The sequence below is a fragment of the Ambystoma mexicanum genome, chromosome 10, assembly GCF_040938575.1.
Source record: "Ambystoma mexicanum isolate Mex_15411 chromosome 10, UKY_AmexF1_1, whole genome shotgun sequence".
Lineage (NCBI taxonomy): Eukaryota > Metazoa > Chordata > Amphibia > Caudata > Ambystomatidae > Ambystoma > Ambystoma mexicanum.
Window position 1 is genome coordinate 109,790,636 of NC_090932.1, and position 25,343 is coordinate 109,815,978.

General features: G+C 45.2%; 1 protein-coding gene across 2 annotated transcripts in view; it reads right to left on the reverse strand.

The window, feature by feature from the left end:
* CDCA2 (cell division cycle associated 2) overlaps positions 1–25,343 on the reverse strand; it is a 1,069,442-nt gene that overhangs the window by 168,153 nt on the left and 875,946 nt on the right. For both annotated transcript variants that reach the window (XM_069617593.1, XM_069617592.1), the window contains exons 13-14: positions 23,882–23,970; positions 16,413–16,547 (exon numbers count right to left, since the gene is read on the reverse strand). In XM_069617593.1, coding sequence (XP_069473694.1) covers positions 16,413–16,547; positions 23,882–23,970 — 224 coding nt within the window. The remainder of the gene's footprint in view (positions 1–16,412; positions 16,548–23,881; positions 23,971–25,343) is intronic.

The window sequence follows — 25,343 nt, forward strand, 5'->3', positions numbered from 1 at the left end:
GTTAAGTCTATGTGGCCAGATTGAAAATAGTAAGTATCTTATTTCAATTCTACATAACTAAGTGATACCAAAAAAGTGGTAAAGTCCAAGTCAACTTACTTCTCTTACTTTTTTACAGGTCCCAAAATGGAGCAACATCCAGACCGGCGAAGGCGGTGGAGGCGTCTGCCTTTTTGTGGTGGAACTCGTCTTTATGCACCTTTCGGACAAGTTGACGTCATTCGCGCATGCGCGAGTGATGTCACTGTTGTTTATATATTGACTGAGTGACGTTCGCGCGTGCAACGTGTAAATAAAGGTGTCTATGTTAACATGAAATATTTAGCGATTAGGTGCTCCAAGGGGCATGTCGTCTTGTTAAAGCTAGAAAATAAGTGGGGAAATGATTCCAATGGAGGTGGAAAAGGTTCATGACACATTATAGATAATGACTCCAACTTAGTGACGTCAATCGCACATACGCGTTGTACGGCAACCAAGTTAAATCTCTATATGTGTGTTAAAACACTTAGAGGGGAGAATGAAGAAGATAAGCCAGTGATGGGTCTGGAGCAAGTGGCTGTCTGTATTATGACTAACGTCATGTTTTACACGTTTGACTAAAAATACAAATTAAATTTTATCGGATGTAAATGTGAGGTCTTATTTACTGCTTTTCAAAGGTCCACAGGACATTCTTGTGTAAATGCTTTTTAATCATATTGTGAACCTTTTTTGACAAATATAGGCCATTGTGTTAACACTACCCCAATTGTATGGGTGTACAATCTAAAGCAAAAGCATCACTAAAAGCAGTTTCTTGAAGATGAAAATCACAAGTAAATTGACAGCAGATAATTTAACTAAAACACTCATATGCGGAGAAAATAAAGGTTTTTGTTCTAATATTCGATACCCCAGTAATGCTAGGGTATGTTTGGTGGGAGAATCCATTTAAAAACAAAGAAGGTAGCAGCAATTGGTTTACTTTCATAGATGTTTAAACTTTAGATGAATGGTCCAAGATAATAGTCCTCATTCATGCCTAGTGGTGTCATTGCGTCAAGCCGTTGGATCCAAAAAAGATCTCTTTGTAAAAGTTGTCTTTGTAAATCGCCACCTCGCGGGAGTGGGTGTATTACTTCCAATATGATCATTTTCATCTGTGAGATGTGGTTATGGTCTCGGAAATGTCTAAATACAGGAGATTTGATATTTTTTGTTCTTATGGAAGACTAGTGCTCTGTCCATCTTTCTTTGGCTTTTCTGTTCGTTTTTCCTATATAATAGACTCCGCAGGGGCAACGGATGGCATAGATGACGTTTTTGCTGTCACATGTAGCATAGTATCTCAGACTGATTTTTTTACCTGTATTGGGATGTCGTACATATTCTCCTTTAATGATGATGTTGCAATGTTGGCAGTGGAGACATGGAAATGTGCCTGCTTTTTGTTTAGAGAATGTTGTTTGCAGTGGTTTTTGTTGGCCTTTCCGCTTTAATGAGTTGGTCCCGTAGATTTCTACCTCGTTTCTATGCCATCATAGGGGGATCTGGAAACAATTCTTGTAAGGTTTTATCTGACTTAATCAGGTCCCAGTTTTTGTGTATTATTCATTTGACTTGAATACTTTGTCTAGAGTATTTCAATGAGTGAATCAAGTTTTTGGGAACTGGTTTACTGTTGCTTGCTAGGAGTTCTTTTCTTTCCTGTGATTCGGTTCTTGTTATGGCTTTCTGTATTGTTTCTCCTGGGTAACCTCTTTCAATGAAACGATTCCGCATGGTTTCATATTCCATCTGTAATGTGGTAATATCAGATGTAATACGTTTCACCCTTAAAAGTTGGCTGTAAGGGAGGTTCTCCTTTAAATGTTTCGGATGAAAACTGCTATGATGTAAGCAGCTGTTAACATCTGTTGGTTTCCTGTATATTTTTGTCTTAAGACCTGGTCCATGTATTTCCACTGTAACATCCAGAAAATTAACTGAAGGTTTCCCAATTTCAATTGTGAACCCGATTCTTTGATTGCAGGTATTTAAGTATTTCCAGAATTGGAGAAGTTCACTTTCTGTGCCTAGCCAGATACCAAAAATGTCGTCAATGTATCGTTGCCAGCATTTAAGTTTTTCTTTCCACTGTTGGTTTTGTAGTACAAATTTCGTTTCAAATTGGTACATGAAAATGTTGGCATATGAAGGTGCCACTGATGAACCCATTGAGGTTCCTGAAATTTGTAAATAAAATGTTCCATTATATCTAAAGTAGTTGTTATATAGAATGATGTTGATTAATTCTATAGCTAGTACTTTATGAATGTTGACGTTTTTGTTTTCTAGTAGAAACCATTCTAATGCTTCGATCCCTTCTCTGTGTGGTATTGAGGTATATAGACTATTCACGTCCATTGTGAAAAGAATTGAGCTCTCCTCTGTGAGATTAACAGAGTTGATGATGTTCAGGAAGTGGGTGGTGTCCTTAAGATAGGTTTGAGTGCTTTGTACAGCTGGTTGTAGTGCCGTGTCCAAATATATGGCTAACGGCTGAAAGATACTTTCTGTCCCCGCGACTATGGGTCTGAAGGGTGGGTCAGTAGCATTTTTATGGATTTTAGGTAATCCATAGAAAACCGGAGTCACTGGAAATGTTTGTATCAAAAATTCAGCTGTCTTGTCTGTGATCCAATCCATGTCTGATGCTTTGTCAACCACCTTCTTGATAATTTCTTTGATTTCATTTACCGGATCTCCATCTAGTTGTATGTATGTCCTAGTATTGTCTAAGAGTTTTTGACATCCTATATTATACATAGTAGTATCCATTAGGACTAGAGCTCCTCCTTTGTCTGCTTGTTTTAATGTTAAGACTACTGTCCTGGGCCAATTGCTTAATGGCTTCCATCTGATGTTTACGAATATTCATTTTGTTTGGCTGGCCATATTTTAGTCGTTTGAGATCTCTTGTAGTCTTTTGTTTAAACAAGTTAATCAAAGGATGGTTCACTTGAGGATGAAAACTGCTTTTGTTTCTGAGTTCTAAAAATTTGGATTTTGGTTGTGGTTGCAGTGTATCTTCAGTATTATGGAAAAAGACTTTCAGTTCCATTTTGCGGATGAGTTTGAAAAGATTAACTACTTCTTCAAAGAAAGAAGTGTTTGTAGGAATAAATGAGACCCCTAGATTCAATGTCTGAATCTGTGTTGTTGTCAGTGATTTTGAGGAAATATTAATGACCAGATTCTGTTTTATTTCTTCTTCTGTCTTGGTTTTCTTCTTTCCTCTTCTTGTCTTCCTCCCTCTAAAAAAGGTGTAGCCGGTTGGTTTTGGGAAGGTATCGTAGGTGGTATCACTTGAGATGCTGCGGTAGGCCCGCTTTTGCTAGTGGATGGAATCTCTTCCAACTCTCCGCTGGTAACTTCACTGCTCTCTGTGTTGTTAGTAGGCTGCGGTTGTCTTTGTGGCCTATGTTGTGGTGGTCGGTTATTCGCGTAGAATTCCTGCCACGAGTAGACAATGTCCCTCGCGTAGTCTAGTGTATCCCTTCTAAACTTTCTTATTTTACGTTGTTCGATGTCTCTTTTATAATTGTCAAGTTTTGTATTAGTGTCTTCCAAAATTTGTTTCAATTCCGTTGCAGTTTTGAATTTAGCCAGTTGGGATGTGATGTCATCAATCTCTTGTTTAAGGTTGGAAACAGATTTTGCCAATTCGTCAATAGTTAGCAATATTAGGTCTAGTGAGCATTTGTTCAGGATTTGCTCCCATCTGATGACGAAATCTTTATTGTCTTTGCAAAGGGTAGGTCTAAGATAAACTCTATGTGCCATCACTTGAATCCACAAGTGGCTAAATCCAGCTCTCCACTTGCAGGAGAATATTTCTACGGGTTAAGCAGACAAGATTAGGAGGGCAGATCCAGTCAGTCATCGCTGCACTACGCATCACGTGGGTGGAGACCGCAGCTGTCCGGGTCCGACCGACGCCCCTGTGGGAGCCAGGTGAGCATAACACAAACTTGCTGTTGCCTCAGCACATAAGCAAACCCAAGAGGGTTCAAACTCCAAAAGGGAAACCAAGCAATTCACTCTCAATTAAGTGTTAACCACTGCCAGATTATTAAACTGCAGGAGATAATTGTATCTCGAAAGTACACCACTTCCTTGAACTTGAGCGAACGCATCATTATATTATACGAACATCAAACTAAAATGAATTTCGTGCTTACATGCAATACAAGGAATTTGTTACGTACCTATAAGTCTTAGTTACTTACCTGTAACTGTATTTCTCCAGCATTGGTATCTTTCATAGATTCACATGCTTGAATATTCCCCGTCGTCAGACTGGGAATCCTCGGTGATGAATTTAATAATACATTTTTTTTTTTTTTTTTTTTTTAAATATACACACCTTGCTACCTAGCAGTGCATGTACATAGCCCATTATGGCCTATGAGCCATTTCATTGTGTAGTCCCTCCACCTCACTTTGGTCCTTTATGGCCCCAGCCAATGAGGTGGCAGGGCTTAAGCTCCGCCCCCGGCAGCCATCTTTAGATTTTGAACCGTAGAGATTACAGTATGATGGATGCCGAGCATAGAAGCAGCCTCTCAGGCGAGGCGGGCGGGCGCATGTGAATCTATGAAAGATACCAATGCTGGAGAAATACAGTTACAGGTAAGTAACTAAGACTTCTCCAGCATTGGATCTTTCATAGATTGATGCTTGAATAGAATACCAAGCAGTTAAAACATGCCACCATTATATATATATATATATATATGCATAAATACAGAAAAAACATTTCTGATCAAACCTTTACCATGCAGCAACACAACGGTTACATACTTCGGGAAAGGTGGGAAAGGAGGCTGATCCTACCTTATACAAAGATGGCGGAGCACTGCCTGTCCAACTGCAGCTTCTTTGTTGGTATCTTCGGTCAGGCAGTAGTGTTTGGCAAAAGTATGCAGAGTGCTCCACGTGGCGGCTCTGCATATGTCCTTCAATGCCACCCCTGCGTGGAATGCTGTTGACGCCGCCCTTCCTCTGGTGGAGTGCGCAGACGGCGGTCTAGTTAAAGGGTCGCCTTTCAACTGATGGCAGTGGGTGATGCAGGACAATACCCAGCGTGCCAGACTTTGTTTAGATATATGCTGACCCTTGGTACGGCCAGAGAAAGAAATGAATAGCCGGTTTGAGGAGCAGAACTGCTTGGTTCTTTGCAAGTAAAACTTCAACACTCTAGCAACGTCTAGAGAATGTAATGTTCTTTCCGCTTCAGAAGCGTGATTCTGGAAAAAGGTTGGTAAAACAATGCGCTCAGTGAACGACATCTCCGAAAGTACCTTGGGGAGGAACTTCGGGTGAGGCCTTAAGATGACGCGGTCCTTCTGGAAGTAAACGGGGGTTCAGAAGACAAAGCTTGTAACTCACTGATCCTTCTGGCTGATGTGATGGCTATCAGGAAAGATGTCTTCCAGGACAAGAATTTCATTTCGCATCTGTGTATGGGTTCGAAGGGAGGTTGCATGAGGGCTGTTAAGACGGTGTTGAGGCTCCAGTCCGGAACTGGTGTAGGTGGATAAGTACGCATCAGTCCTTTCAGGAAGATTTTAACCGCTGGTAAGGAAAGTAAGGCTTGCGTCTCCGCGGTTACTGTGTAAGCCGCTATGGCTGACAGATGGACCTTGATAGAGGACAGTGAGAGCCGTGACTTAGCCAGGTGCAACTAGTAGGGCAGAATCTGATTAACCGAGGCCGTGAGGGGATCGATTGCAGAGGTCTCGCACCATTTGGAAAACCTGGTCCATTTCCTGGTGTAGGTGACTTGCGTGGACGGGGCTCTAGCGGCCCTGATGATATCCCAGCATTCTGATGGTAACTTTAGGTGCATCAGTTTGCGCTGCTCAGGAACCCTGCTTTGGGAGACAGGCTCCTCGGGTCGTGGTGGAGGACCTTGCGGTTCTGTTGTGTCAGTAGATATTGATGTGTCTTGAGACGAATCGGGGGTTGACAGGATAGATGCATCAGCGTCGGGTACCAGACTTGCCGTGCCCAATCCGGTGCAATTAGAATCAAAGAACAATCCTGTTCTTTTACCCTGCAAAGTACCCTCGACATGAGGGGAATGGGTGGGAAGGCATAGAGGAACTTCCCCGACCAATTCACTGAGAACGCGTCTCCCAGTGATTGGTGCTCCGGGTATCTTGAAGCAAATCTCTTGCATTTTTGTTGTTCCTGGTGGCAAAAAGGTCGATCTGCGGATGGCCCCATAAGGCAAATATCCGTTGGGTTTCTTTTTCGTCCAGCTCCCACTCGTGGGACGCTGTGTATTCTCTGCTTAGCCTGTCCGCTAGGACATTGTCCACTCCTGGAAGATGCTCTGCCCTGATCTGCACCCCGTAGTGCAAGGCCCATGCCCAAAGCTGTTGGGCTTCTTGCGACAGGATCTGTGACCTCGTGCCTCCCTGCTTGTTTGTATAGTGCATGGAGGTCGTGTTGTCTGTCTGGACTGTAAGAACTTGACCAGCTATCACCGGTAGGAAGGCTTTCAGTGCCAACCTTACGGCCCTGAGCTCTAACACGTTGATGTGGAGCTGGGACTCTTGTGCCGACCAAGAGCCCTTGGCTTGGAGGTCCGCAAGATGAGCGCCCCAACCTGATAAGGAAGCGTCCGTCCTCAGCAGAAGGGTCGATGTCGGTGCTTGAAACGGCATCCCCTGCAGAAGATTCCTCGGAACATTCCACCATCGAAGGGCCTTGTGCAACGTCGATGGAATCTGGACAATGTCTTCCCAGCCTCCAAAAGCTTGTTTCCATTGGTGGTCCAGAGCTTCCTGCACAGGTCTCATGCGAAGCCTGCAGTTCGGTATGAGGAATATGCATGATGACATCATGCCCAATAGGGATTTGTAAGAGCGTACGGATGTTGTCTCTTTCTGTAGGAAGTTCGAAGTTGAGCGTAAAATCGCTGCTATTCTTTCTGAGGATGGCCTCACTCTGGGAATGCTGGTATCGAGTTCGGCTCCCAGGAAGAGAGCTACCTTGCTGGGAACGGGGCAGGACTTTGTCTGGTTTATGGAGAAACCTAACTCTTTTAGGAGGTTGACAGTCCTCGACACTGCCGAGCGAGCCTTTGCAGCGGAACTTGCCTTTATCAGCCAATCGTCCAGGTATGGAAAAACGTCCGTTCCTGCCCTCCTGAGACTTGCCGCTACCGGCGCCAAGCATTTTGTGAAAACTCTCGGAGCCGATTTTAGCCCGAACGGGAGCACTTGAAACTGAAAGTGAAGCTCTCCCACTGTGAACCTGAGGAACTGCCTGTGCGCTGGATGGATCGGTATATGGAAGTATGCGTCCTCCAAGTCTAAAGTGGCTAAGAAGTCGTGCTTGTTTAACCAAGGTAGCACCCCTTGTAAAGCTACCATCTTGAATGTTATGCGCTTGATAAATTTGTTGAGTGCCCTCAGGTCGAAGATGGGTCTCCATTGACCGTTTTTCTTTCTGACGAGGAAGAATCGGGAGTAGAAACCTTTTCCCCTCTGAGAATAAGGAACTGGTTCTACTGCTGCCTTCTGGAGCAGTTTTTGCACTTCGGACATGACCTGTCTTAGCATATGCACTCTGCGAGATGTTGGAGGCAGGGAAGGAGGTTGGTCCAGAAATTCTAAGGTGTGACCCTTTCGGATCACCTGTAACACCCATTTGTCCGATGTAATTGATTGCCAGCGCTGGAATAACTGGCTCACCCTTCCCCCCACCGGGGTGTGGTGAAGAGGGGAAAAAAATTGGTCATCAGTTTTGCTTGCCTTGTGACTTCCCTTGGGCGGAGCCACGTCTGCCTCTATGGGCGTATCTGTTGGATGACTGATATTTATTGTCTTGGTACGTGCCGCCTTGTGCTTTTTGACCATACGAGGAACGACCGTATCCTCTGAACTTGGAAGATGAGCCTCTAAAGGGACGAAAAGACCGATGGTCCTTACTTTTGTCCTTTAAAGAACTGATGGCTCTGGCTGTGTCTGTGTCTGTCTTGATTCCCTTCAAATGATCGTCTATCTTCTTTCCAAAGAGATCTTGTCCATCGAACGGCATGTCTAATATCTGCGCCTGGACTTCAGGTCTAAAGTTCGTAGCCTTCATCCAGGCCTGCCTTCTGAGCACTGTGCCGTGTGCCATCTGCCTGAAGCCTGATTCGGCCACATCAACCGTTGCGTCGATCATGTGATCCGATGTAGCTTCACCATCTGCGATTATCGATTTTGCCTCCTCCTGGAGCTCTGGTGGTAATTGTTTCGCCAATTTAAACATGCAGAGCCAAAGCTCGCGATCGAACCTTGCGGTCATGGCCAGCGCATTGCCCGCTCTGATTGTAAGCGATGCAGAAGATGATACTTTCCTGCCCATGGCTTCCAGTTTACGTCTGTCCTTATCCGGTGGTGCCGACAACGGTGAGGAGGGGTTGGCGAGTTTCTTTCTGGCCGCCACTGTGATAACTGAGTCCGGTTTCGTATGACCTCTCAAACAAAGAGGTGCCGAATCCGGAGCTTTATATTTCTTTTCTGGCATGGACACCAGCGCCGGAGTCGATAAGGGTGTGGATAGGATCTTGGATCCGGAATCCCAGATGGTATTGAGGAGAGGAATAGTGGTCACTGTCCTCCTTCGTTTGTCCCTGTGCTCATAGAGCACTGATTTTCTTTCCTCAGAAGAAACCTGAATTTTAAACAATTCTGCGGCTTTACCTATAATGGTATGGAAAGAGACGAGATCATCCGGCGGTGAGGCCTTGCCCGGCGAGTCTCTCCTCCTGGGCTTCTCGACTACGTAGTCATCCCACTCACTGGATGCGTCTGGCTCCTGTGTTATTTCTCCTTCTTCTGGTTCCGAGAATTCTCTAAAAGGATCCTCCTGCCAGTCTGATACCGAGATGGTGGACGGTACCAAAGTAGGGTCCACATCCGGAGATCGCGGTCTGTGCGATGACTGTGGCGACGGGACTCTTGTAGGTGAAGCACTGTGGGTGCTGCTCCATGGTCTTCGAGCAGGTTCCGGAGATCTCATCCGTTTTTGCGGTCTACTCCTATGAGGAGAACAACCAGATGTGCCTGGAATCGGAGATGACTCTAGGAATAATTCCTGATTCTATGGGATCAATCGGGATCTGCTTCTCCTTTTGCCGCCTGTAAAATTCTTCTACAATCCTCTGCACGGATAACATGAGTATCGGGTCATGAGGGTATTCGGATTCTCCCGTGGACGGTTGCCAAGGAGGGCTGTATTGTTTCGGTAAGGGACCGGTGGACTCTTCCATCACTTCCGCATCAGAGAATTCTTCCTGAAGAATTACATCCGGAAGTTCTGGCATGTGACCTAAAGGTGAAAATTGCTGCACCAGTGGTTCAGTCTCAGTATTCTTCTCAATGACATTGCTTTCAATGACAGGAGTTTCAAATGTGGAAGGCAGCAATTCCTCCGTAACTGCCGAAATTTGTGGTGCCGCTGAAGGTGTTATGGACGATGCTATCTTCGTCGACAAGCATCCCGTATGAGATTTCGTCGACGACTGAGGGTTTCCCGTCGACGAGTGAGGTTTTGCCGTCGACGACTGAGGTTTTCCCGTCGACGAGTGAGGTTTTCCCGTCGACGAGGGCTTCGCCGTCGACGAGAGCTTCGCTGACGAATGCGGAATGCGTTCCGTGGACGACTGCGTCATGGATGAATGCTTCGTGGACGAGTGGTGTTTCTTGCTCGTCGACGATTGCTTCGCGGTCGACGTGTGCGATGACGATCTTATTGTCGACGATGTCTTAAGCGTGGTCGTCGTCGTCGCTGTTTTAGTCGACGGTATGGCCGATGACGGGCCTTTACCTTTCCCTTCATTCGTGGGCAGTTTCCCCGCCGACGACTGCCCCCCTCCCCCCGTTTTTTGCAAACTCCTCCTAACCTCTGGAGGCAGATTTTGCTGACTTTTTCTGGCTTGGTAAGTCAACTGGAGGCAGAAAGGGTATCAATTCCAGCTTCCTATTTTTTGACTTGGGAGAGGAACTCCTTTCCACTGAAGAGGCCCTTCTCTTTGAAGTTTGTCTCTCAGATGGAGTGCTGGATTGGACAGGAGCTGTTCTGACAGACTCTTCCGAAGATTGATCCCTGGATTCCAGGTAAGAAAGGAGTCTTCTATGCCTGTCATGAAGGGTCTTGGTGGAAAAGGTTCTACAAATCTCGCATTTTTTAATGTCATGTGGGTACAGACAATAAATGCAATGCTCGTGAGGGTCTTTGTTGTAAACCAATTTCTTTTTGCACCTCGTGCAGTCCCTAAACAGGGAAGGCTTCCTGACAGCCTGAGGTGCCTCCATTTCTGAAGAGAAGTTCAGTCGACGATTTTGAGAGGAAAACAACAAGTTTTGTCTCCCAGGTTAATTGGAAACAAAGCCCCTGAGAAGGGGAACAAAATGGAATATAATTACCAAATATATTCCACACAAAAGTAAAAAGAATTTGAAAAAGCTCAGAGAGCTTGAGGATTCCCTGTGTCTGTTAGACTGCGGTGAAAAATCTAAAGATGGCTGCCGGGGGCGGAGCTTAAGCCCTGCCACCTCATTGGCTGGGGCCATAAAAGGACCAAAGTGAGGTGGAGGGACTACACAATGAAATGGCTCATAGGCCATAATGGGCTATGTACATGCACTGCTAGGTAGCAAGGTGTGTATATTTTTTTAAAAAAAAAAAATGTATTATTAAATTTATCACCGAGGATTCCCAGTCTGACGACGGGGAATATTCAAGCATGTGAATCTATGAAAGATCCAATGCTGGAGAACTCCTGTTTTCTAGCATTGGTATCTTTCTCAAAGATTCACATGCTTTTTAAATCTTCCCCATCAGGCTGGGAATCCTACAACATTGCAGTTAATTTTAAATGAAGAGGTTTTAATCACTTCAGTGTTTTACATGTTTTGGGTAGTTTACCTCTCAGCCAATAGGCAATACCTCCCATAGCTCCTCCCGTGGAGGCCATCTTCAGATTTGCATAAAAGCACATTAATATGCCAAAACGAGTCAAGATGGGCACCGGGTAGGAGACAGGTTGCATGTGAATCGATGAAAGATCCCAATGCTGGAGAAAAGGAGTTGCAGGTATGTAACTTGTTCCTTTCTCTAGCATTGGATATTTAATGGATTCACATGATGTTTGAATAGAGTACACAGTAGTATATGCATACACAGCAAACCATGCTAAAAAGGAAATAAAAATCTCACTGTCAGAATACATCTCATTTGAGGTGAACAGATGCCGAAGGACAGCTTGCCAAAATTCAGATAATTCCAATGAGTCCATGTCAACACAGTATGACCTGATGGTATGAACAGACCACATCACTGCCATGCAGAGGTCCACAAGGTGAACACTGGCGATAAAACGCAGAGGGTAGACAAGACGGCTCTCATTGAATGTGCTTTAGGCTAAGCAGAAAGCGCCGTGTTGGCAAATTGATGACCAAAAGATTAAAGTCAAAATCCAAAAGGTGGAGGACTTGGGTAGCCCTTTGCAGACAGCCATTGGCCCAAACGCCACAAACAGTTGAGGATTTATGAAATGGCTTAGTATGGGCAACATAACACTTCAGCGCTCATGTGACATCCAACATGGACAGGGAGAGTTCGGCTGGCGGGGAATTAGAGCCAAACAACACTGGCTGTATTAAAGGCTCCGAGGTGAACCTGTGTGCATGAAGGGAGGATTCGTCCATAACAGGACCTTGGATTTGTAGAAGCCAAGATATGGTGACTTGATAAAGCACCTGGATTACACCAATGCATCTAGCTAAGGTGAGACAAGGCTTAAAATAAGCAGTGTCGCATAGCGATTTACTATGCAATTCTGTCAGTTTGCTAATCAAATGGGCACTTGTGTAGCAAAGATAGCAATTTAAGTTTCCTTCTTCAATGAAAGCACAGCATGCCCCGCATTACTCTCTTGCCCTCTGTGCTCGCTCCTCCCTCTTATGGAGAGTAAGTGCAGCAGTGATAATCTCCTCCAGTCTTAAGTGGCAAAGGCATGTGTGGGAGTGCTAGGCAAGAATTTATTTATCAAATAATTGCAAACTAGAAATATTCGGGATGCTACTTTTATTAAGCTTTCTATATGCTGTCTGGCACCAGTATGTGTCAACTTTATATATTTTTTTTAAAGGATAGTCCTGCAATTCCATTCCTAAAATGTAGATTGTTACATAATGTCTGATTAGAGTATGGATACTGTAAAACACTGATCATCTCCATGCTTTACAATAAAGTTTAGGTTAGTGTATCTAAATGTAATTGTCAACTACATTTTATTTTGTTGCTGAAGGAGCAACATGTTGACGAGTGAACACTTTTGAAAATGTACATGATCAAATGCTTTTGAGGGCAAACCTAGTTCTGTAACCTGCAGGTTGCATACATCTTGCAACTGGTGTTCAACCCATGCGTGAACTCATTCTCCTTTACGCACTCCTTGACATTCTGTATTATCACCCCTTTATACCAGGTACCCAGAAAATGAGAGGACCACAAACTACAATATTCCATCTAGTTTGCCCAGTTGTCGGCCTGCTACGCAATCCACTCCAAGTCTTTCTTTCCTTGTACATAATGAATAAACAAAGCGAACTAAACGCTTACGCTTAAGATTCCATCCAATCTGTACATCTACAGATCTATTGCAATACCAAACACTGTAGTTGGCCTCCAGAGCTTGCTTTGCTTTATGATTATGACTATTATATATTATCACTTGCAGGAGACAGCTATCCAACTGTTTTCAGAGCTTTTTTATCATATCTATGTATGTGTGTCCATTCATGCAGCTAACCTTTAACATTTTATAGACACTCAGCTGTGGGCCACAGTGTTTTCGCCCCCACTTGTATTATCTAGCACATTTTATGACGGGCCAGTAGCATTTGCAAGAGATGTTTGAAACTTTTATGTAACATTTACTTTGTTTGCAGTAAATGTCAAACAAAAGTTTCACTGTGCATGGCTGGCCTCTGGGTTGCATTGGTGTGCCAAACAAAGCGGGTTTGTAGTGACATGCACCATTGTACACTAATTACATTTAAATGTGTTGCCCTCCATTGCTATGGGTTGAGTGCATTTCTATTAGGTTAAATGGGGAAACTAAGTTAGTCAACGTGCAGGTCTAGCTGAATTTGAAAGAATCTGCAAGGCCTGACTCCTCTAGCTAATGTCTTATTTCAGCGGTATGCAAAACTGCTGCATTGTTGCTCAATTCATGTCTTCGGTACTAATAACTTCCGATGACATTAACAATATTAGTACAAAATAGCTAATCAAATGGGTCTGATTGCTAAACAAATTTTTTTTAATTAGCAAACTCTGCTAATCAATTTTGGAAAACGAATTTATGCCTTTTGAGAGCAACCCAGAAATCTATTTTCCACAAAAGCCATTTGATGTCAGCCTTATGTAGAGTTTGAAAGGGATGTCTCAACAATTTGGAGAGCATAACGTTGAGCTACCAAGCCTTTTCTACCAAATTCTTTAACAAATCGATTGGACCACAACAAGGGTGCAGCAGGGCTACCAGTAAAGCAGGATATTGTAAGTGAACTTTGATGGGGCGTGAGCCAGGCCAGTTTATGCAAAGGAGAGCAGAAATGGCAGAATATGCAGAAGAGGGCAGTAGATCGAAAAACATTTCCACTTAATGTTGTAGCAGGAGATGTTCACAGGTGCCTGAGCCAAGATGTCGCTGTAGTCCTGCCGAATATCCACATGGACATCAGGTTGAGAGAGGCAGGGTCGTGATGAAGTACCTTGTTCCTGGACAGGAGGTTGTACATGGGTAAACCATGATGGGTGTAAATAATGAAATAGCAAGGAGTTCCGAAAATCAAAACTGCCGCAGGGATCACCAGGATCAGTCCGCACCATTGTTGCTTGAAAATATACAGGACTCATGGAATGAGAGGAAATGGGGAGAAAGGTGCACAGAAACATATCCATGGGAGTGCAAGGTGTCTCCCAGGCATCTGGGTTGCACAAACCTGCTTGCAAACAGTTTTATTTGGTGGCACATTGGTCATTCCAGCAACCCCAATGTCTGGAAGATTAGCAGAGTTCCACTCGTGGCAGGAACAGGATGGGGATGAATTTACAGCCTTGATGCAAGTGGACGCAGTACATAGGACTCATTTGCTTAAGGCATCTAATTGTCTCCTCTCTTTGTATGAAGGCACAGCACATGGTTAAGAGAGGTTAGCCGATCTCTTGTGGCCAGGAGTGGGCACCATGTAATCAGGACTTGGTTGGGTACAAAGACGCTTGTGGCTGTGTGAAATGGCCAATATGTTTTTATCAAACCTGTATCTTTAAAAAATAAAATAAATAAAGTGCAGTAAGCATGTTTTTCATTGCCTGCAGACCGTCCACCCAGTTGGCATCCAGAATCGGAACAGATAGTCTTCCGAGCCTGTTCCCTGTGTTCAAAGGAGAAACCCTCCCTTTACTCTGCTTAGTGGGTAGGAGGTCCAACATCGTCACAGCCTTAAACATGGAGTGAAAAGTCTTAATCTCATCAGAAGAATCCCTGATCTCAAGCTCCTCGGGTTCGCACATTTACAGGTATTAAATCAAACTCTGAGGATGAAGAGGGAGGACACAGCATCCTGGGGAGGGACCTCTTGTGAGTCAGTCTAACAGATACTCTGAAGGAGGGGGTAGTGATGGAAGGAACCTGCGCCTGCAGATCCAACAACCACATTTGCAAGGTTGACAAAATGTCCATGGAAAGGTAGGGAGCTTCTGGAAGAGTGGGTTTAGGCAGAGGTAATGCCAGTGGCATGAGGTGATAGCCCCGAAGGCAAAATAGAATGGTCATCCTCTTCCAGGCCTTCAAAATCAGTGTCTTCTGGAAATGAACCCGGAAACAATGAAGGAACATAGGGCTACAGAGTGAAGAGCAGTTCTTTGTGTCTCTTAGAAAACTATTGTAGTAGGCAAGGTTTGTGCAGACACCGTGGACAGATTGGTCTTTGCCTGAGGTTATATCATCGTCGAGGTGGTCGTCAATCAAGTGGTTGGTGAGAGAATGTTTTTGTCGAAGTAGTTGTCGGAGTCATAGATAGTGCGATTCTGGCAGGTTTTCCCATTGTCAACCAGGAAAACAGCTAAAGGGTAGTCCACGGCTTACGTTTTGTGGACAAATGACTTCCCGTGGATGAGACTGCAGATGTTGATAGAGCTGTCGATCGAATTGTCAACAATGTAATTATTGTGGATTGTGCCGACAAAGCTGGCTGCTTGTGTGACTAGGTGTGGCTGGGCTGTCTTATCCAGGGTGGAAAGAGCCTGGGTGGCATCTTCTTTCCTCACCTTTTCACCAACAAAAAGGCCTCCTCCTGGGATCTCAACCTCTTTGAAAAGGGGCAACGCTCTTGAAGTCTGCTATGACAAAGTGAAGCATGGCTCCTCACTAATGCAGATTAAAAGGCCACAATCACCTCATTACAGCCAGGTCACTAGCCTCCTAGGACTGTCTTTTCAAAGTTTTATTTGCAAAAGAGTGACAGATGGAGCAGGGGTTGGCATCCTGGTCTGGTGCATATACAGTACAGGCATTTCTGATGCTAATACTCAAAGTAGATCTTTTTAAGGTGGCAGGTGCAGCATGCCATAACACATTTTTTTAAGCCTTTGGTCTTCGAGTAAGCCATGTTGGGGTCAGAAGAAAACACTCTGCAGGACTCACCCTTGGGAGGGGGAGTTTGGGGTATCAGGACAGCTCTGTGGCAAGTAAAAGCACACAATGAGTGTAGGACTTCGTCATCTCAGAAAATAAAAGTCTCTTATCCGAGTTAGCTAACAAAATGAAAAGTAGTCTTGAAAGTTGTATAATTTGCAAACAATCGTTGAATGAAAGTAGATTACTTGAAGAGAAATCCCCACACTTGAACATACTATAAGGATATGAAGATCGCCTCCCGGAGAGAAGCTATGGGAGGTACTGCCCATTGGTTGAGGGATAAATGAGACAATACATGAAGAACACTGAGGTGACTGCACTTCTTCATTTCATATTAAGCGGCTATAATGTTACTGAGGATTCCCAGACAGGGAATACTCGAACAGCATGAGATCTCTATGCTAGAAGTCAATGTTACAAGGTGTCATACTTTAACCTTGGAATAAACTTCCAAATAACCATGGTATCTCAGGCTTCAAACAGAGCTTGCTTTAAAAAAGAAAAACTGGACAGTGCAATTCAGATCAGGCAAACATCTTTAAAATATACTTTTATAAAAGGATACATCTTTACTTAAAAAAACAGACAATGTTAAAGCAACTGAAGACATCCAAAGGAATAGAAAGAACTGCAAAATCGCTACATTGACCAGAATGATAAGCATTTCAATACTTACTCTTTTTTTTACCACTGTTTTCCGCTTTGCTGTTTGAGGCTGTGTGTTGCAAAGTTCCAACTTCACCTGTTCAGTATTTGTTACTTCCAAGCTAAATGAATCATCTAAAGCAGCCCCCGTCAGGTTATCAACACTCTGCAAGAAGAAAATGTGAATGTAAGAGCCATTAAGTAACTTTTTTTACAACTGCTTTCTAGGACTGGTGTTATTTACTATTCTACACTCAAGTCCTAGAGCAGGGGTCTGCAACCTTTGGCTCTGCAGAGGCTTGGTACTACAACTCCCATGAGACCTAGACACTATTTTCAATGGTACAGTATCATGGTTGTTGTCCAAAACATCTGGATAACAAACGTTTGCAGACTGCCGGTCCTAGAGTATGTGGGTCAGGGACTTGATAGAAGTCACGGTATACGTTTGAAAACTCTGTCTCCTGAAGAGAAAGTAAGAAGGGGGTCACTTTTGCGATTTCTGTATACCGCACTGCTTTTAGACACTGATTTTACTTTGAATTTTTAACTTGTGACTGTCTACCCTTCCCCAAGTTACTGTGTGATTTATTTTGTGAGTTTTATTGAATGTAGTACTGCGGTTTGGCTTAACTGTTCGCCGGCTGCTGACTTAAGTATTTTTTCCATTTCTATTCCGGATACACTTTTAAAGTCACCCGACTCACTCCCATGGCATTTATGTGCCAGGAGACGCGTGCGTGCAGCAGTGAGTCACTGGAGCACCTAATGCATGCCAAAGGTGTGCTAAGGCAAGCCCGTCTGTGCCTGGATGGAATTATGGAACGAGACGGTAAGCTATGGGAATTTGTCCTGCTCTGGACTGCTGAAATTCACTCTTCTCGACACTAAATTTCCCAGGTTTGGGTTATTGACACTGTTTCCATTGCGGAGGCAGCCCTGTATGCATTCTTGATGAATGCGTGAATGCCCACACTCAAGTGGGGCATAAGCTTGAGATATCTTTACTTCAAGAGTTTATGCAAGACTTTGTAAAACAAACCTGGTTTACTGAGGTCTCTGGCCCGGGCATACTGCAATTGCTTCCAGATGGCTATTCTATTTTGCATGGAGACCGGAAAGCGCCTTATCCTGGGCAATCATTTTCAAAAATAGTCTTTCATGTTCTCTGCTACTATGGACTCTTACTTTTGAGTGGAAAGCTATGTTGGTGAGAGTTGCAGTTTCAGCGTCTTGTATGTTTCATTTGCTTATAGCCATCTGCCACCTTCATCTTGCCTGTCCCAGTTTGAGCATGTTATTTACCCATCTTTATCAGCAATTTCCATGATGTATAATAATTTGTGTACTGGGTGATTACAATCTCTGGGCGGATTCTACAAAGTGTAAACTGGTAGCTTCGAAACTGACCTGTATGGACAGATTATCACTAACTCAGCAGGTTCTCAAACTGACACATGCTAAAGGACATATCCTTGACCTTATTTTGCACCTTGTGAGCTGGCTCGCCCAAGTCAAACTTTGCCCTGGACCAATCACCATCTGGCTCCTTTTTGCTTGTTTCTGTCAGCTGCCTTGGTGAGTAGAGTATCCTCTAAAACAGGGCAAAGAAGCTGGCACCAGGTTAGCTCTCTGATGCTTAAGCAACAGGTTATATCCAGCTATCAGTTGCAAAAGAGTGGCCCCCTACCAAAGCCATTACTATTGATGCAACTAGCCAATGCTTGCCAAACTGCTGCAGATCAACTTGCACCGCTAAAATTGGTTAGGAAGAGTGCTCACCCCTCTGCATTGTGGTTCTCCCCTGAGCTGCGGGAAGTTGGAGTGAATGTCCGTCGAGCGTCAGTGGCGGTCTAGACCGGATCCTGTCTAAATCCTGCTACAGAGAAACGCTGGCTTCTTTTCATGCAGCAATCAAGTCTGCCAAATGGTTGTTTAAGGAAGCGATAATAGACGGCAAATAGTTTGAGAATACTGTTTCAAACAGTCAAGGATCTGTTACTCCCAGAACTTGCACGGCTGCCTCAGGTTTGCAGAGTCTGTGCAATGATCTAGCTAAAAGGTGAGCCGGCCGATATGTATCTATCGCTGCTGTGCCACCTATGCTGCCAGCTGGTGGAAGACCCTTGGAGCTGGATTTCGGATCACCAGTTTTTGATTCTTTTCAACTCTTAGATTCCCTTGAAGTTATTAGATTAGTTGAACAATTGTAGTCAGCATCTCCTTTAGATGATTTTCCTATTCAATTTAAAGCAATAGTGAAAGATCCTGGCAAAATGTTTCCTGAAGCCCTGAATTTGTCCCTCATTCATTGGGTCAATGCGGCAAGCTTAAAGCACGCTTTGGTGGTGACGTTCTTGGAAAAACCCAACCTTGATGCGACAACCTTTTCCAACTGTGGCCCAATATTATTGTTGCCTTTCCTTATGAAACTGCTGGAGGCCTAGGTAACTCCTCAGTTTAAGCACAGCTTGTTTTTAATGCATTTATGGGCACCAAATCAGTGTTAAGTTTTGGTGCTGCATGATGTAACAAGATCCGGTATGAGGGTGGCGTGGCTGGTCTAATTTTACTGGACCTGTCGGCGCCTTCAATACTATTGACCAAGCACTCCAGTTATCTAGATTGCAAAGCATAGGTGTCTGTGGCAAGGTGTATAACTGGTTTGTATCTTCCTTTGATTGTTGGAAACAAACCATTTACCTTGTCACCTTTAAAATCACTTGTGGCTGCGACATGTGGAGTGTGCCAAGGGTAGACATGGTCTCTACTTCTCTTCAATGTATATTCCCAGTATCTGCCGGTCGTATTCTCTCTTCTGATTTTCGATTCTTTTGTTATGCGGATGACGCCCAAAATTATTTTTAGGTTGGATTTGGAACATGCTGCCACGGCCGTTCGCTTGAAAGCCTGTTTTGAAGCAGTCAGAGGTTGGATGAACCAAAACTGGCTTAAGCTAAATGGGGGATGGGTGGGAGGGGAGGAAATCGCCATTAATAGTGGGCCCTGCTTCTTTATCTTCTGCCTGGACTTCACACCACTGGCTATCTGATCTCAACCCCGTTCCTACACCTGTTAAGGTGTTATCAAATCTGGGGGTAAAATTATCTTCCTCTTATTATGGAGGCTCAAGTTGGAGCCATCAGTAGTAGTTTCTGAACTTAGAGATTGAAGAAAGTTCGGCCCCGTCGAATTTCATGCTCAAATTGTTGCAGCAGTGCTGAATGGCAGTCTTGTTGCTCTCTCAACTGGGCTATTTGCTGACATGCCCACAGGTTTTACAGATTGCAGCGGTTAGATGGGTTACTGGAATCTCCTATGGACAGCCTGTGTTGCAGGCTCTGTGAAAATTGCACTGGCTTGCAGCTGAGGCACTGGTTAACTTCAAATCCCTGTGCCTCATCAACTGGGCCAAGCAGGGTAAAGGTTGCAATGCTATCCAGGAGAAGATAAAATCCTATTATCCTTCCAGGTCCTTGCGATAGGCTTCTTTGACCCCACTGACAGTTGTACGTTATCGTCTGAAACGCTGTGGAGGGCTGGCCTTTTCTGTGGCAGGCCCGAAGTTGTGGAATTTATTGCCTGGGGCACTTTGCCTGCTGAACAAATTACTTAAACCGGGTGATGTTCTTTCGACTGGATGCTCCTCCAACGCATTCCTCATCTTTGATACTAAAGTCTGCTTCAGAATCATTTTCTTTTCATAGTTTCGGGCGCCATGCGGCATTGAGTCGTGGCCCTACACTGCCACCGTCCTGTCCTCAGCTGTTAAGTCAACGCTTGTATTAAGTAGCATGCGCGGCAACAGTTGCCTCAGTTCTAGTTTATCCTTTGCATGCTTTGCTGAGGTTACCAACGTATCCAGCGTTTGAATAAGGTGCAACACAGAAATTCTTGGCAACTAAGAGGGGAAGGATGGGAGGGCGATGAGGAATACGTTGGAGGAACGTCCAGTCAAAAGAGAAATAAGTTACTCACTGTAGTGACTAAGGTACTTCTAAGTCCATAGTCCCCTTTCCTCCATACTGCATGGGCGTCCCTTGCTAGGGACGCGAGACATAACCGTTTTCACCAGAAAAAAAAAACACCTTTCCCTTTAAATTTAGAGGCACTCAGCCCTGGGAGCATGCGCTCCCCTGACTCCGCCCACCAGCACCACTCTTCAGTCCCCATTGACGCATCGACAATTTTAATATTGCCTAATGACACCAGTTTTATTAGGAGGGAGGATAATGGGACGTATGGAGGAAAGGGACTATGGACTAGGAGTACGTTAGTCACTACGATGAGTAATTTATAATTACTCCTATGTCCCATCCCCTCGATACTGCATGGGCGATTACAACTAAGTGTAGCCCCAGGATGGAGAGGTGACCCTCCTTAAGAAAACAAGTTCTGCAGAACCACCTGTCCGAAAGCCGCATCTGACCTAGAGCAGGTATCCAAACAGTAGCGCTCGCAGAGACCGAAGGGGTGGCCCAGCTGGTCGCCCTGCTGATGATCTGCCACAGGACCTGCCTCTGGAAGGCAACCGCCGTGGCCTTGGCTCTGACCACATGGGCATGCATGTTCGCTGGAAGTGGTTTGTGCTGCCCCTCATAAGCCTCCTTGATGGCCGAGACCATCCACCTTGCTATAGAGGCCTTGGACGCCTGATAACCCGGCCTTAACACACCCCCCCCCCAAAGGTGACAAAGAGCGTCCGACTTGCGGAAGCTTTTGGTCCTGTCCAGATAAGAATTTAAAAGTGCATCTAACATCCAGACAGTGCAAGACCCTTTGAGCATCATTCTTAGGATCCAGGAAGAAAGTAGGTAACACTATCTCCTAATTCAGATGGAAGAAGAGACTACTTTAGGTAGAAACGCGGAGTGCGTTCTTAGGACTGAAAAGTGGTGTATGGTTCTGAGGCCACCAGTGCCTGGATCTCGCTAACCCTACGAGCATACATAAGGCCCATCAAAATCACTGTTTTAACTGCGACAGCGTGATGTCTGCGGATACCATTGGCTCGAATTATTGATGGGCAGGTAGAGCCTGGTGAGGCCCGTCAGATGTCCCTTAAGGACTGCGTTGGAGGAAGAGAAGACCTCCTCCGAGTTCTTGTAGGCTCCTATGGCTGCCATGTAGTTGCGGCATGTGTAATAAGGGGGTCGACCTCCTTAGAGACTGCCAGTGGCAGAACCTAGTCCATTTACTTTTGTTCTGGCTCCTAGTAACCTGGCTCCTAGCGCCCTGAATGATGTCTAGGTTAGCCTGCGACAGGCTCAGATGTTCTAGTGTGACCTGCTCAGGAACCACGCTGTTCGGGCTAACTTCTGCAGAGCGGGGTGGATGACCCTGCACCCCTGCTGCAAGAGAAGGTGAGCCGGGCCCACTGGCAGGTGATTGCGCGGCCTGTCCGAGAGGCTGAGCAGCTCCGAGAACCATGGTCTCGCCGGCCACCACAGAGCCATCAGGATGATGCAGAGGAGACATGATTTTCTTATCTTGCAGATCACCCTGTGGACTAGGGGAATGGGAGGAAATGCACATGCTGTTCCACTGTATCTGGAACGCGTCGCCCAGCGACCCAGAACCCTGTCCCTGCCAGGACGTGCACTGAGGGCACTTCCTGTTGGACCAGGGGGCAAAGAGGTCCACTTGAGGATGCCCCCCATCTGCTGAAGATTCCCAGCACGACCAGATGGTTGAATTTCCATTCGTAATTGTCCGCTCCCATTCTGCCGAGCCTGTCCGCCTCCAGGTTGGACTCCCCAGGAGTTGGATTGCATGAACTAGATGGTCTTGAGGGCCCATTCCCACATGCTGACCGCTAGCCTGCAAAGCGGAGGGGACCTGTTGCCACCCTGCTTGTTGATGCAAAACATGCTGGTGGAGGTGTCTGTCTGAATGAGGACCACCTTGCCGCCGATCAGCGCAGGAAAGCCTTGAGAACAAGCCAGATAGCTTTCAGCTCCAGCCAGTTGATATGGGCTTCCTGCTCCTGAATGGACCAGACTCCATCGACGCTAATGTTGTCCAGGGTAACGCCCCAGCCTTCCAGGGAGGATTCTGTGGTGATGGTGACTTGTGGTGCTGCCTGCCGGAAGGGCTTGCCAGTCTACCGGTTGCAGTCCGTGGACTACCAGGCCAGGTCTGGGTGGCAAAAGGGAGAGATGCTGACAAGCGCCGCTTGGGAGCATCGCTCCTAATTCAATGAGACTGCGAAGTGCAGCGGTTATCTCATCTTGATTCTTGTGTGGGGTACCACAAGTAGGAACGCTGCCACGGTACCCAAGAGATGCGGGTACCACCAGGCTGAGGTCACCTCTGCTCTGCTGAGAAAGTGGCCAGTGTCCCTCTTGGTGGCCATGATCTTATCCGAGGGGAAATCTCTTGGAGCTCGTGCCCATATGAGACCCGGAAAGGTCAGGTTCTGTGTAGGCTGCAGCAGAGAAATCTTGAGGTTGATAGAAAATCCCAGTTTGTGGAATGTAATCATCAGAGCGGAGGAAGTGTGGTGAACCTCCTCAGAGGATTGTTGGTTCGAACCAAGGAGCAATGTTTTTAATTATTAATTAGGGCATGGATAGCAATTTCAGCCTCCACCACCTTTCGGAGATTACATCTGGGGATTTGTGAAACGCCATACACCCCCCCTCCTTCACCAGAGTACCTGTTACTTTGACGGGCCCATGGAATTCGGGAAAGGACGCATGAGCAAAGGTAGTCTGGTTACTTGACACCCCCCAGTCCTCCAGGTGTGCTTAATTGTAAGTAGATATACATTTAAGGTGCCATTACACCATGGGTTATAACTTGGTTAACTTTGTCAGAAGGGGGCCATTGATCTTCAAGTTTTGTTACAATGAGAAAGCCAAGAGGCAAATTATTCTATGGTGTGCAATATACGAATGGCTACTTTTATTCATACATGTGAATAGACAAGATGGGCTAATTAACCACAAGAGGTTTTTTATGTAGTAATCAGGTACACTATCAACTGAATCACATCAAGTGACTCCTGAATTTGGCAATTTAGGCACAATGGAGACTAAATAGTTTTACTCAGGATAACACACCTTTGTTTAAGTGATGAAGCAGGGATTAGGGACCATTCTGTAATTTAGGCTGAAACTGTTCATAGTGTTGCAAGCTTCGATAATCAATTCTACCAGACATGCAGGCAAAACATCAAACAAGCATTATGAGAAGTGTTTGAACATAATCGTGTTGATCGCCCAAGAGTTTGTCGATACATTTATTTCAGTACTGTGTTCTCATGAACACAATATGGGAAACCGAGATTACAAGTATCTTGAAGGAAAATTATCTGTTACAATGGCTCTGTATAGTCTTAGAGCACACAAAAAAAACATGTGCGAACTAGGTTGTCCCATTATTCAAATACATATTGTTACTATATGGTTTAGCTTGGTGAGAAATGCACATGAAGCAGATGTTGGAAAGCACCTGCAAGATGAAAGAAAACATTTATTTCACACCTTGTAAACTCACCTTTCGTTTCAGCGCTGATCGCGTAACTCTAACACTTTCAGTGACTGCAATTCCTTTGCAGGTGGACCCATCAGATTTGTAATCAGACACTGTTTCATGAAATAAATCAAAGTTTATTGCTCAGAAAATCAGGACACTATACGAAAAAAGTCATTTTTTCCATAATTTAAGCAGTAGAGTCATGGCCGAATAACAATGATGCTTTGATGCATATAATACTTCTAATTAAATTTCCAACATCCCATTATACTGTTTTAATAAAGAAACAACTAAATTGGACAAGTTACTGAATACATTTTAATTTTGCATTTTGACAGAAAGCCATATGTTCAGTGCACTGCAAGAGGACAGCAAGTCTGTTCAGGTGTAACATCCATCTTAATTTTTTTCCATTTTTAGTTTTGTAACTATACAGGATTAATTCCATAAGTGTATAGAAGAGGTTTGAAATATCTAAAGGCACATCCAGATCCTGGGGGTTTAGGTCAGTGCTGGGCATGCACTCTTGAAAGCTGCATCGCCAAAGTCAACTACCTCTTCTGGAACCTGCAAAGTGGCCTGTGCGACCAGGCCCTGGCGTGGCTTACTTCTTTCCTCTCCGACCGACCCTCCCAGGTCCAACTAGGGTCCTTCCTCTCGGCTATCTTTTTTTCTACCTGTGGTGTCCCCCAGGGGTCTAACCTCTCTCCCTGGCTGTTCAACCAATACCTGGCACTCCTTGCCCACCGCATTGCTTTTCTCTGCCCCAACTTAAGAGTGCTATGCAGATGACACTGCGCTCATTTTCAGGCTACCTTCGGCCACCTCTCTGTCCCTCATCTCCGACTGTCTGCTATCCAGGAGTGGTGTTCCACCAATGACCTCTGCCTTAACGCCAGTAAGACCGAGATTCTCCTCATTGGCACACCTACTCCATTCTTCCCTGTTGCTCTCTGGCAGGCCTCCTTGGCCCTCTTCCTACTCCCACCTGCAAGGCTAAAAACCTCAGGGTAATCTTCGACTCCACACTCTTTCTTTCCTCACATCTGACGTCTCTAAAAAGTCACACTACCAGCTGCACCTCCTCAGAGGTATTCTTCCTTTCCTCTCCTTCCCCCAGAAGCTCACCGTCTCCAGAGCCCTGGTTCTCTCTAGGCAAGACTTGTCCTTGGCCTCAAGCCCAGGGATCGTATCTCTCCAGGAATGAAATCTCTGCACTGGCTCCCAGTGGCCGTGAGGATTAAGTTCAAAACCCTAAGCATTGTCCACAAGGCCTTCTGGGGAACAGGGCCTCAATACCTTCAACTCTCTCTTCCTAAATATCTTCCCTCTCGAGCCCTTCGCTCATCCGCCTCCAACTCCCTCAGGGTCAGTCGCTTCTCCAAGCAATGAGTTGGTGGTAGATCTCTCTCTTCAGCTGGGGCCTCCCTCTGGAACAGCCTCCCTTAAACTTCAGGAGAACCATCTCTGGTTCCGGAAGCAC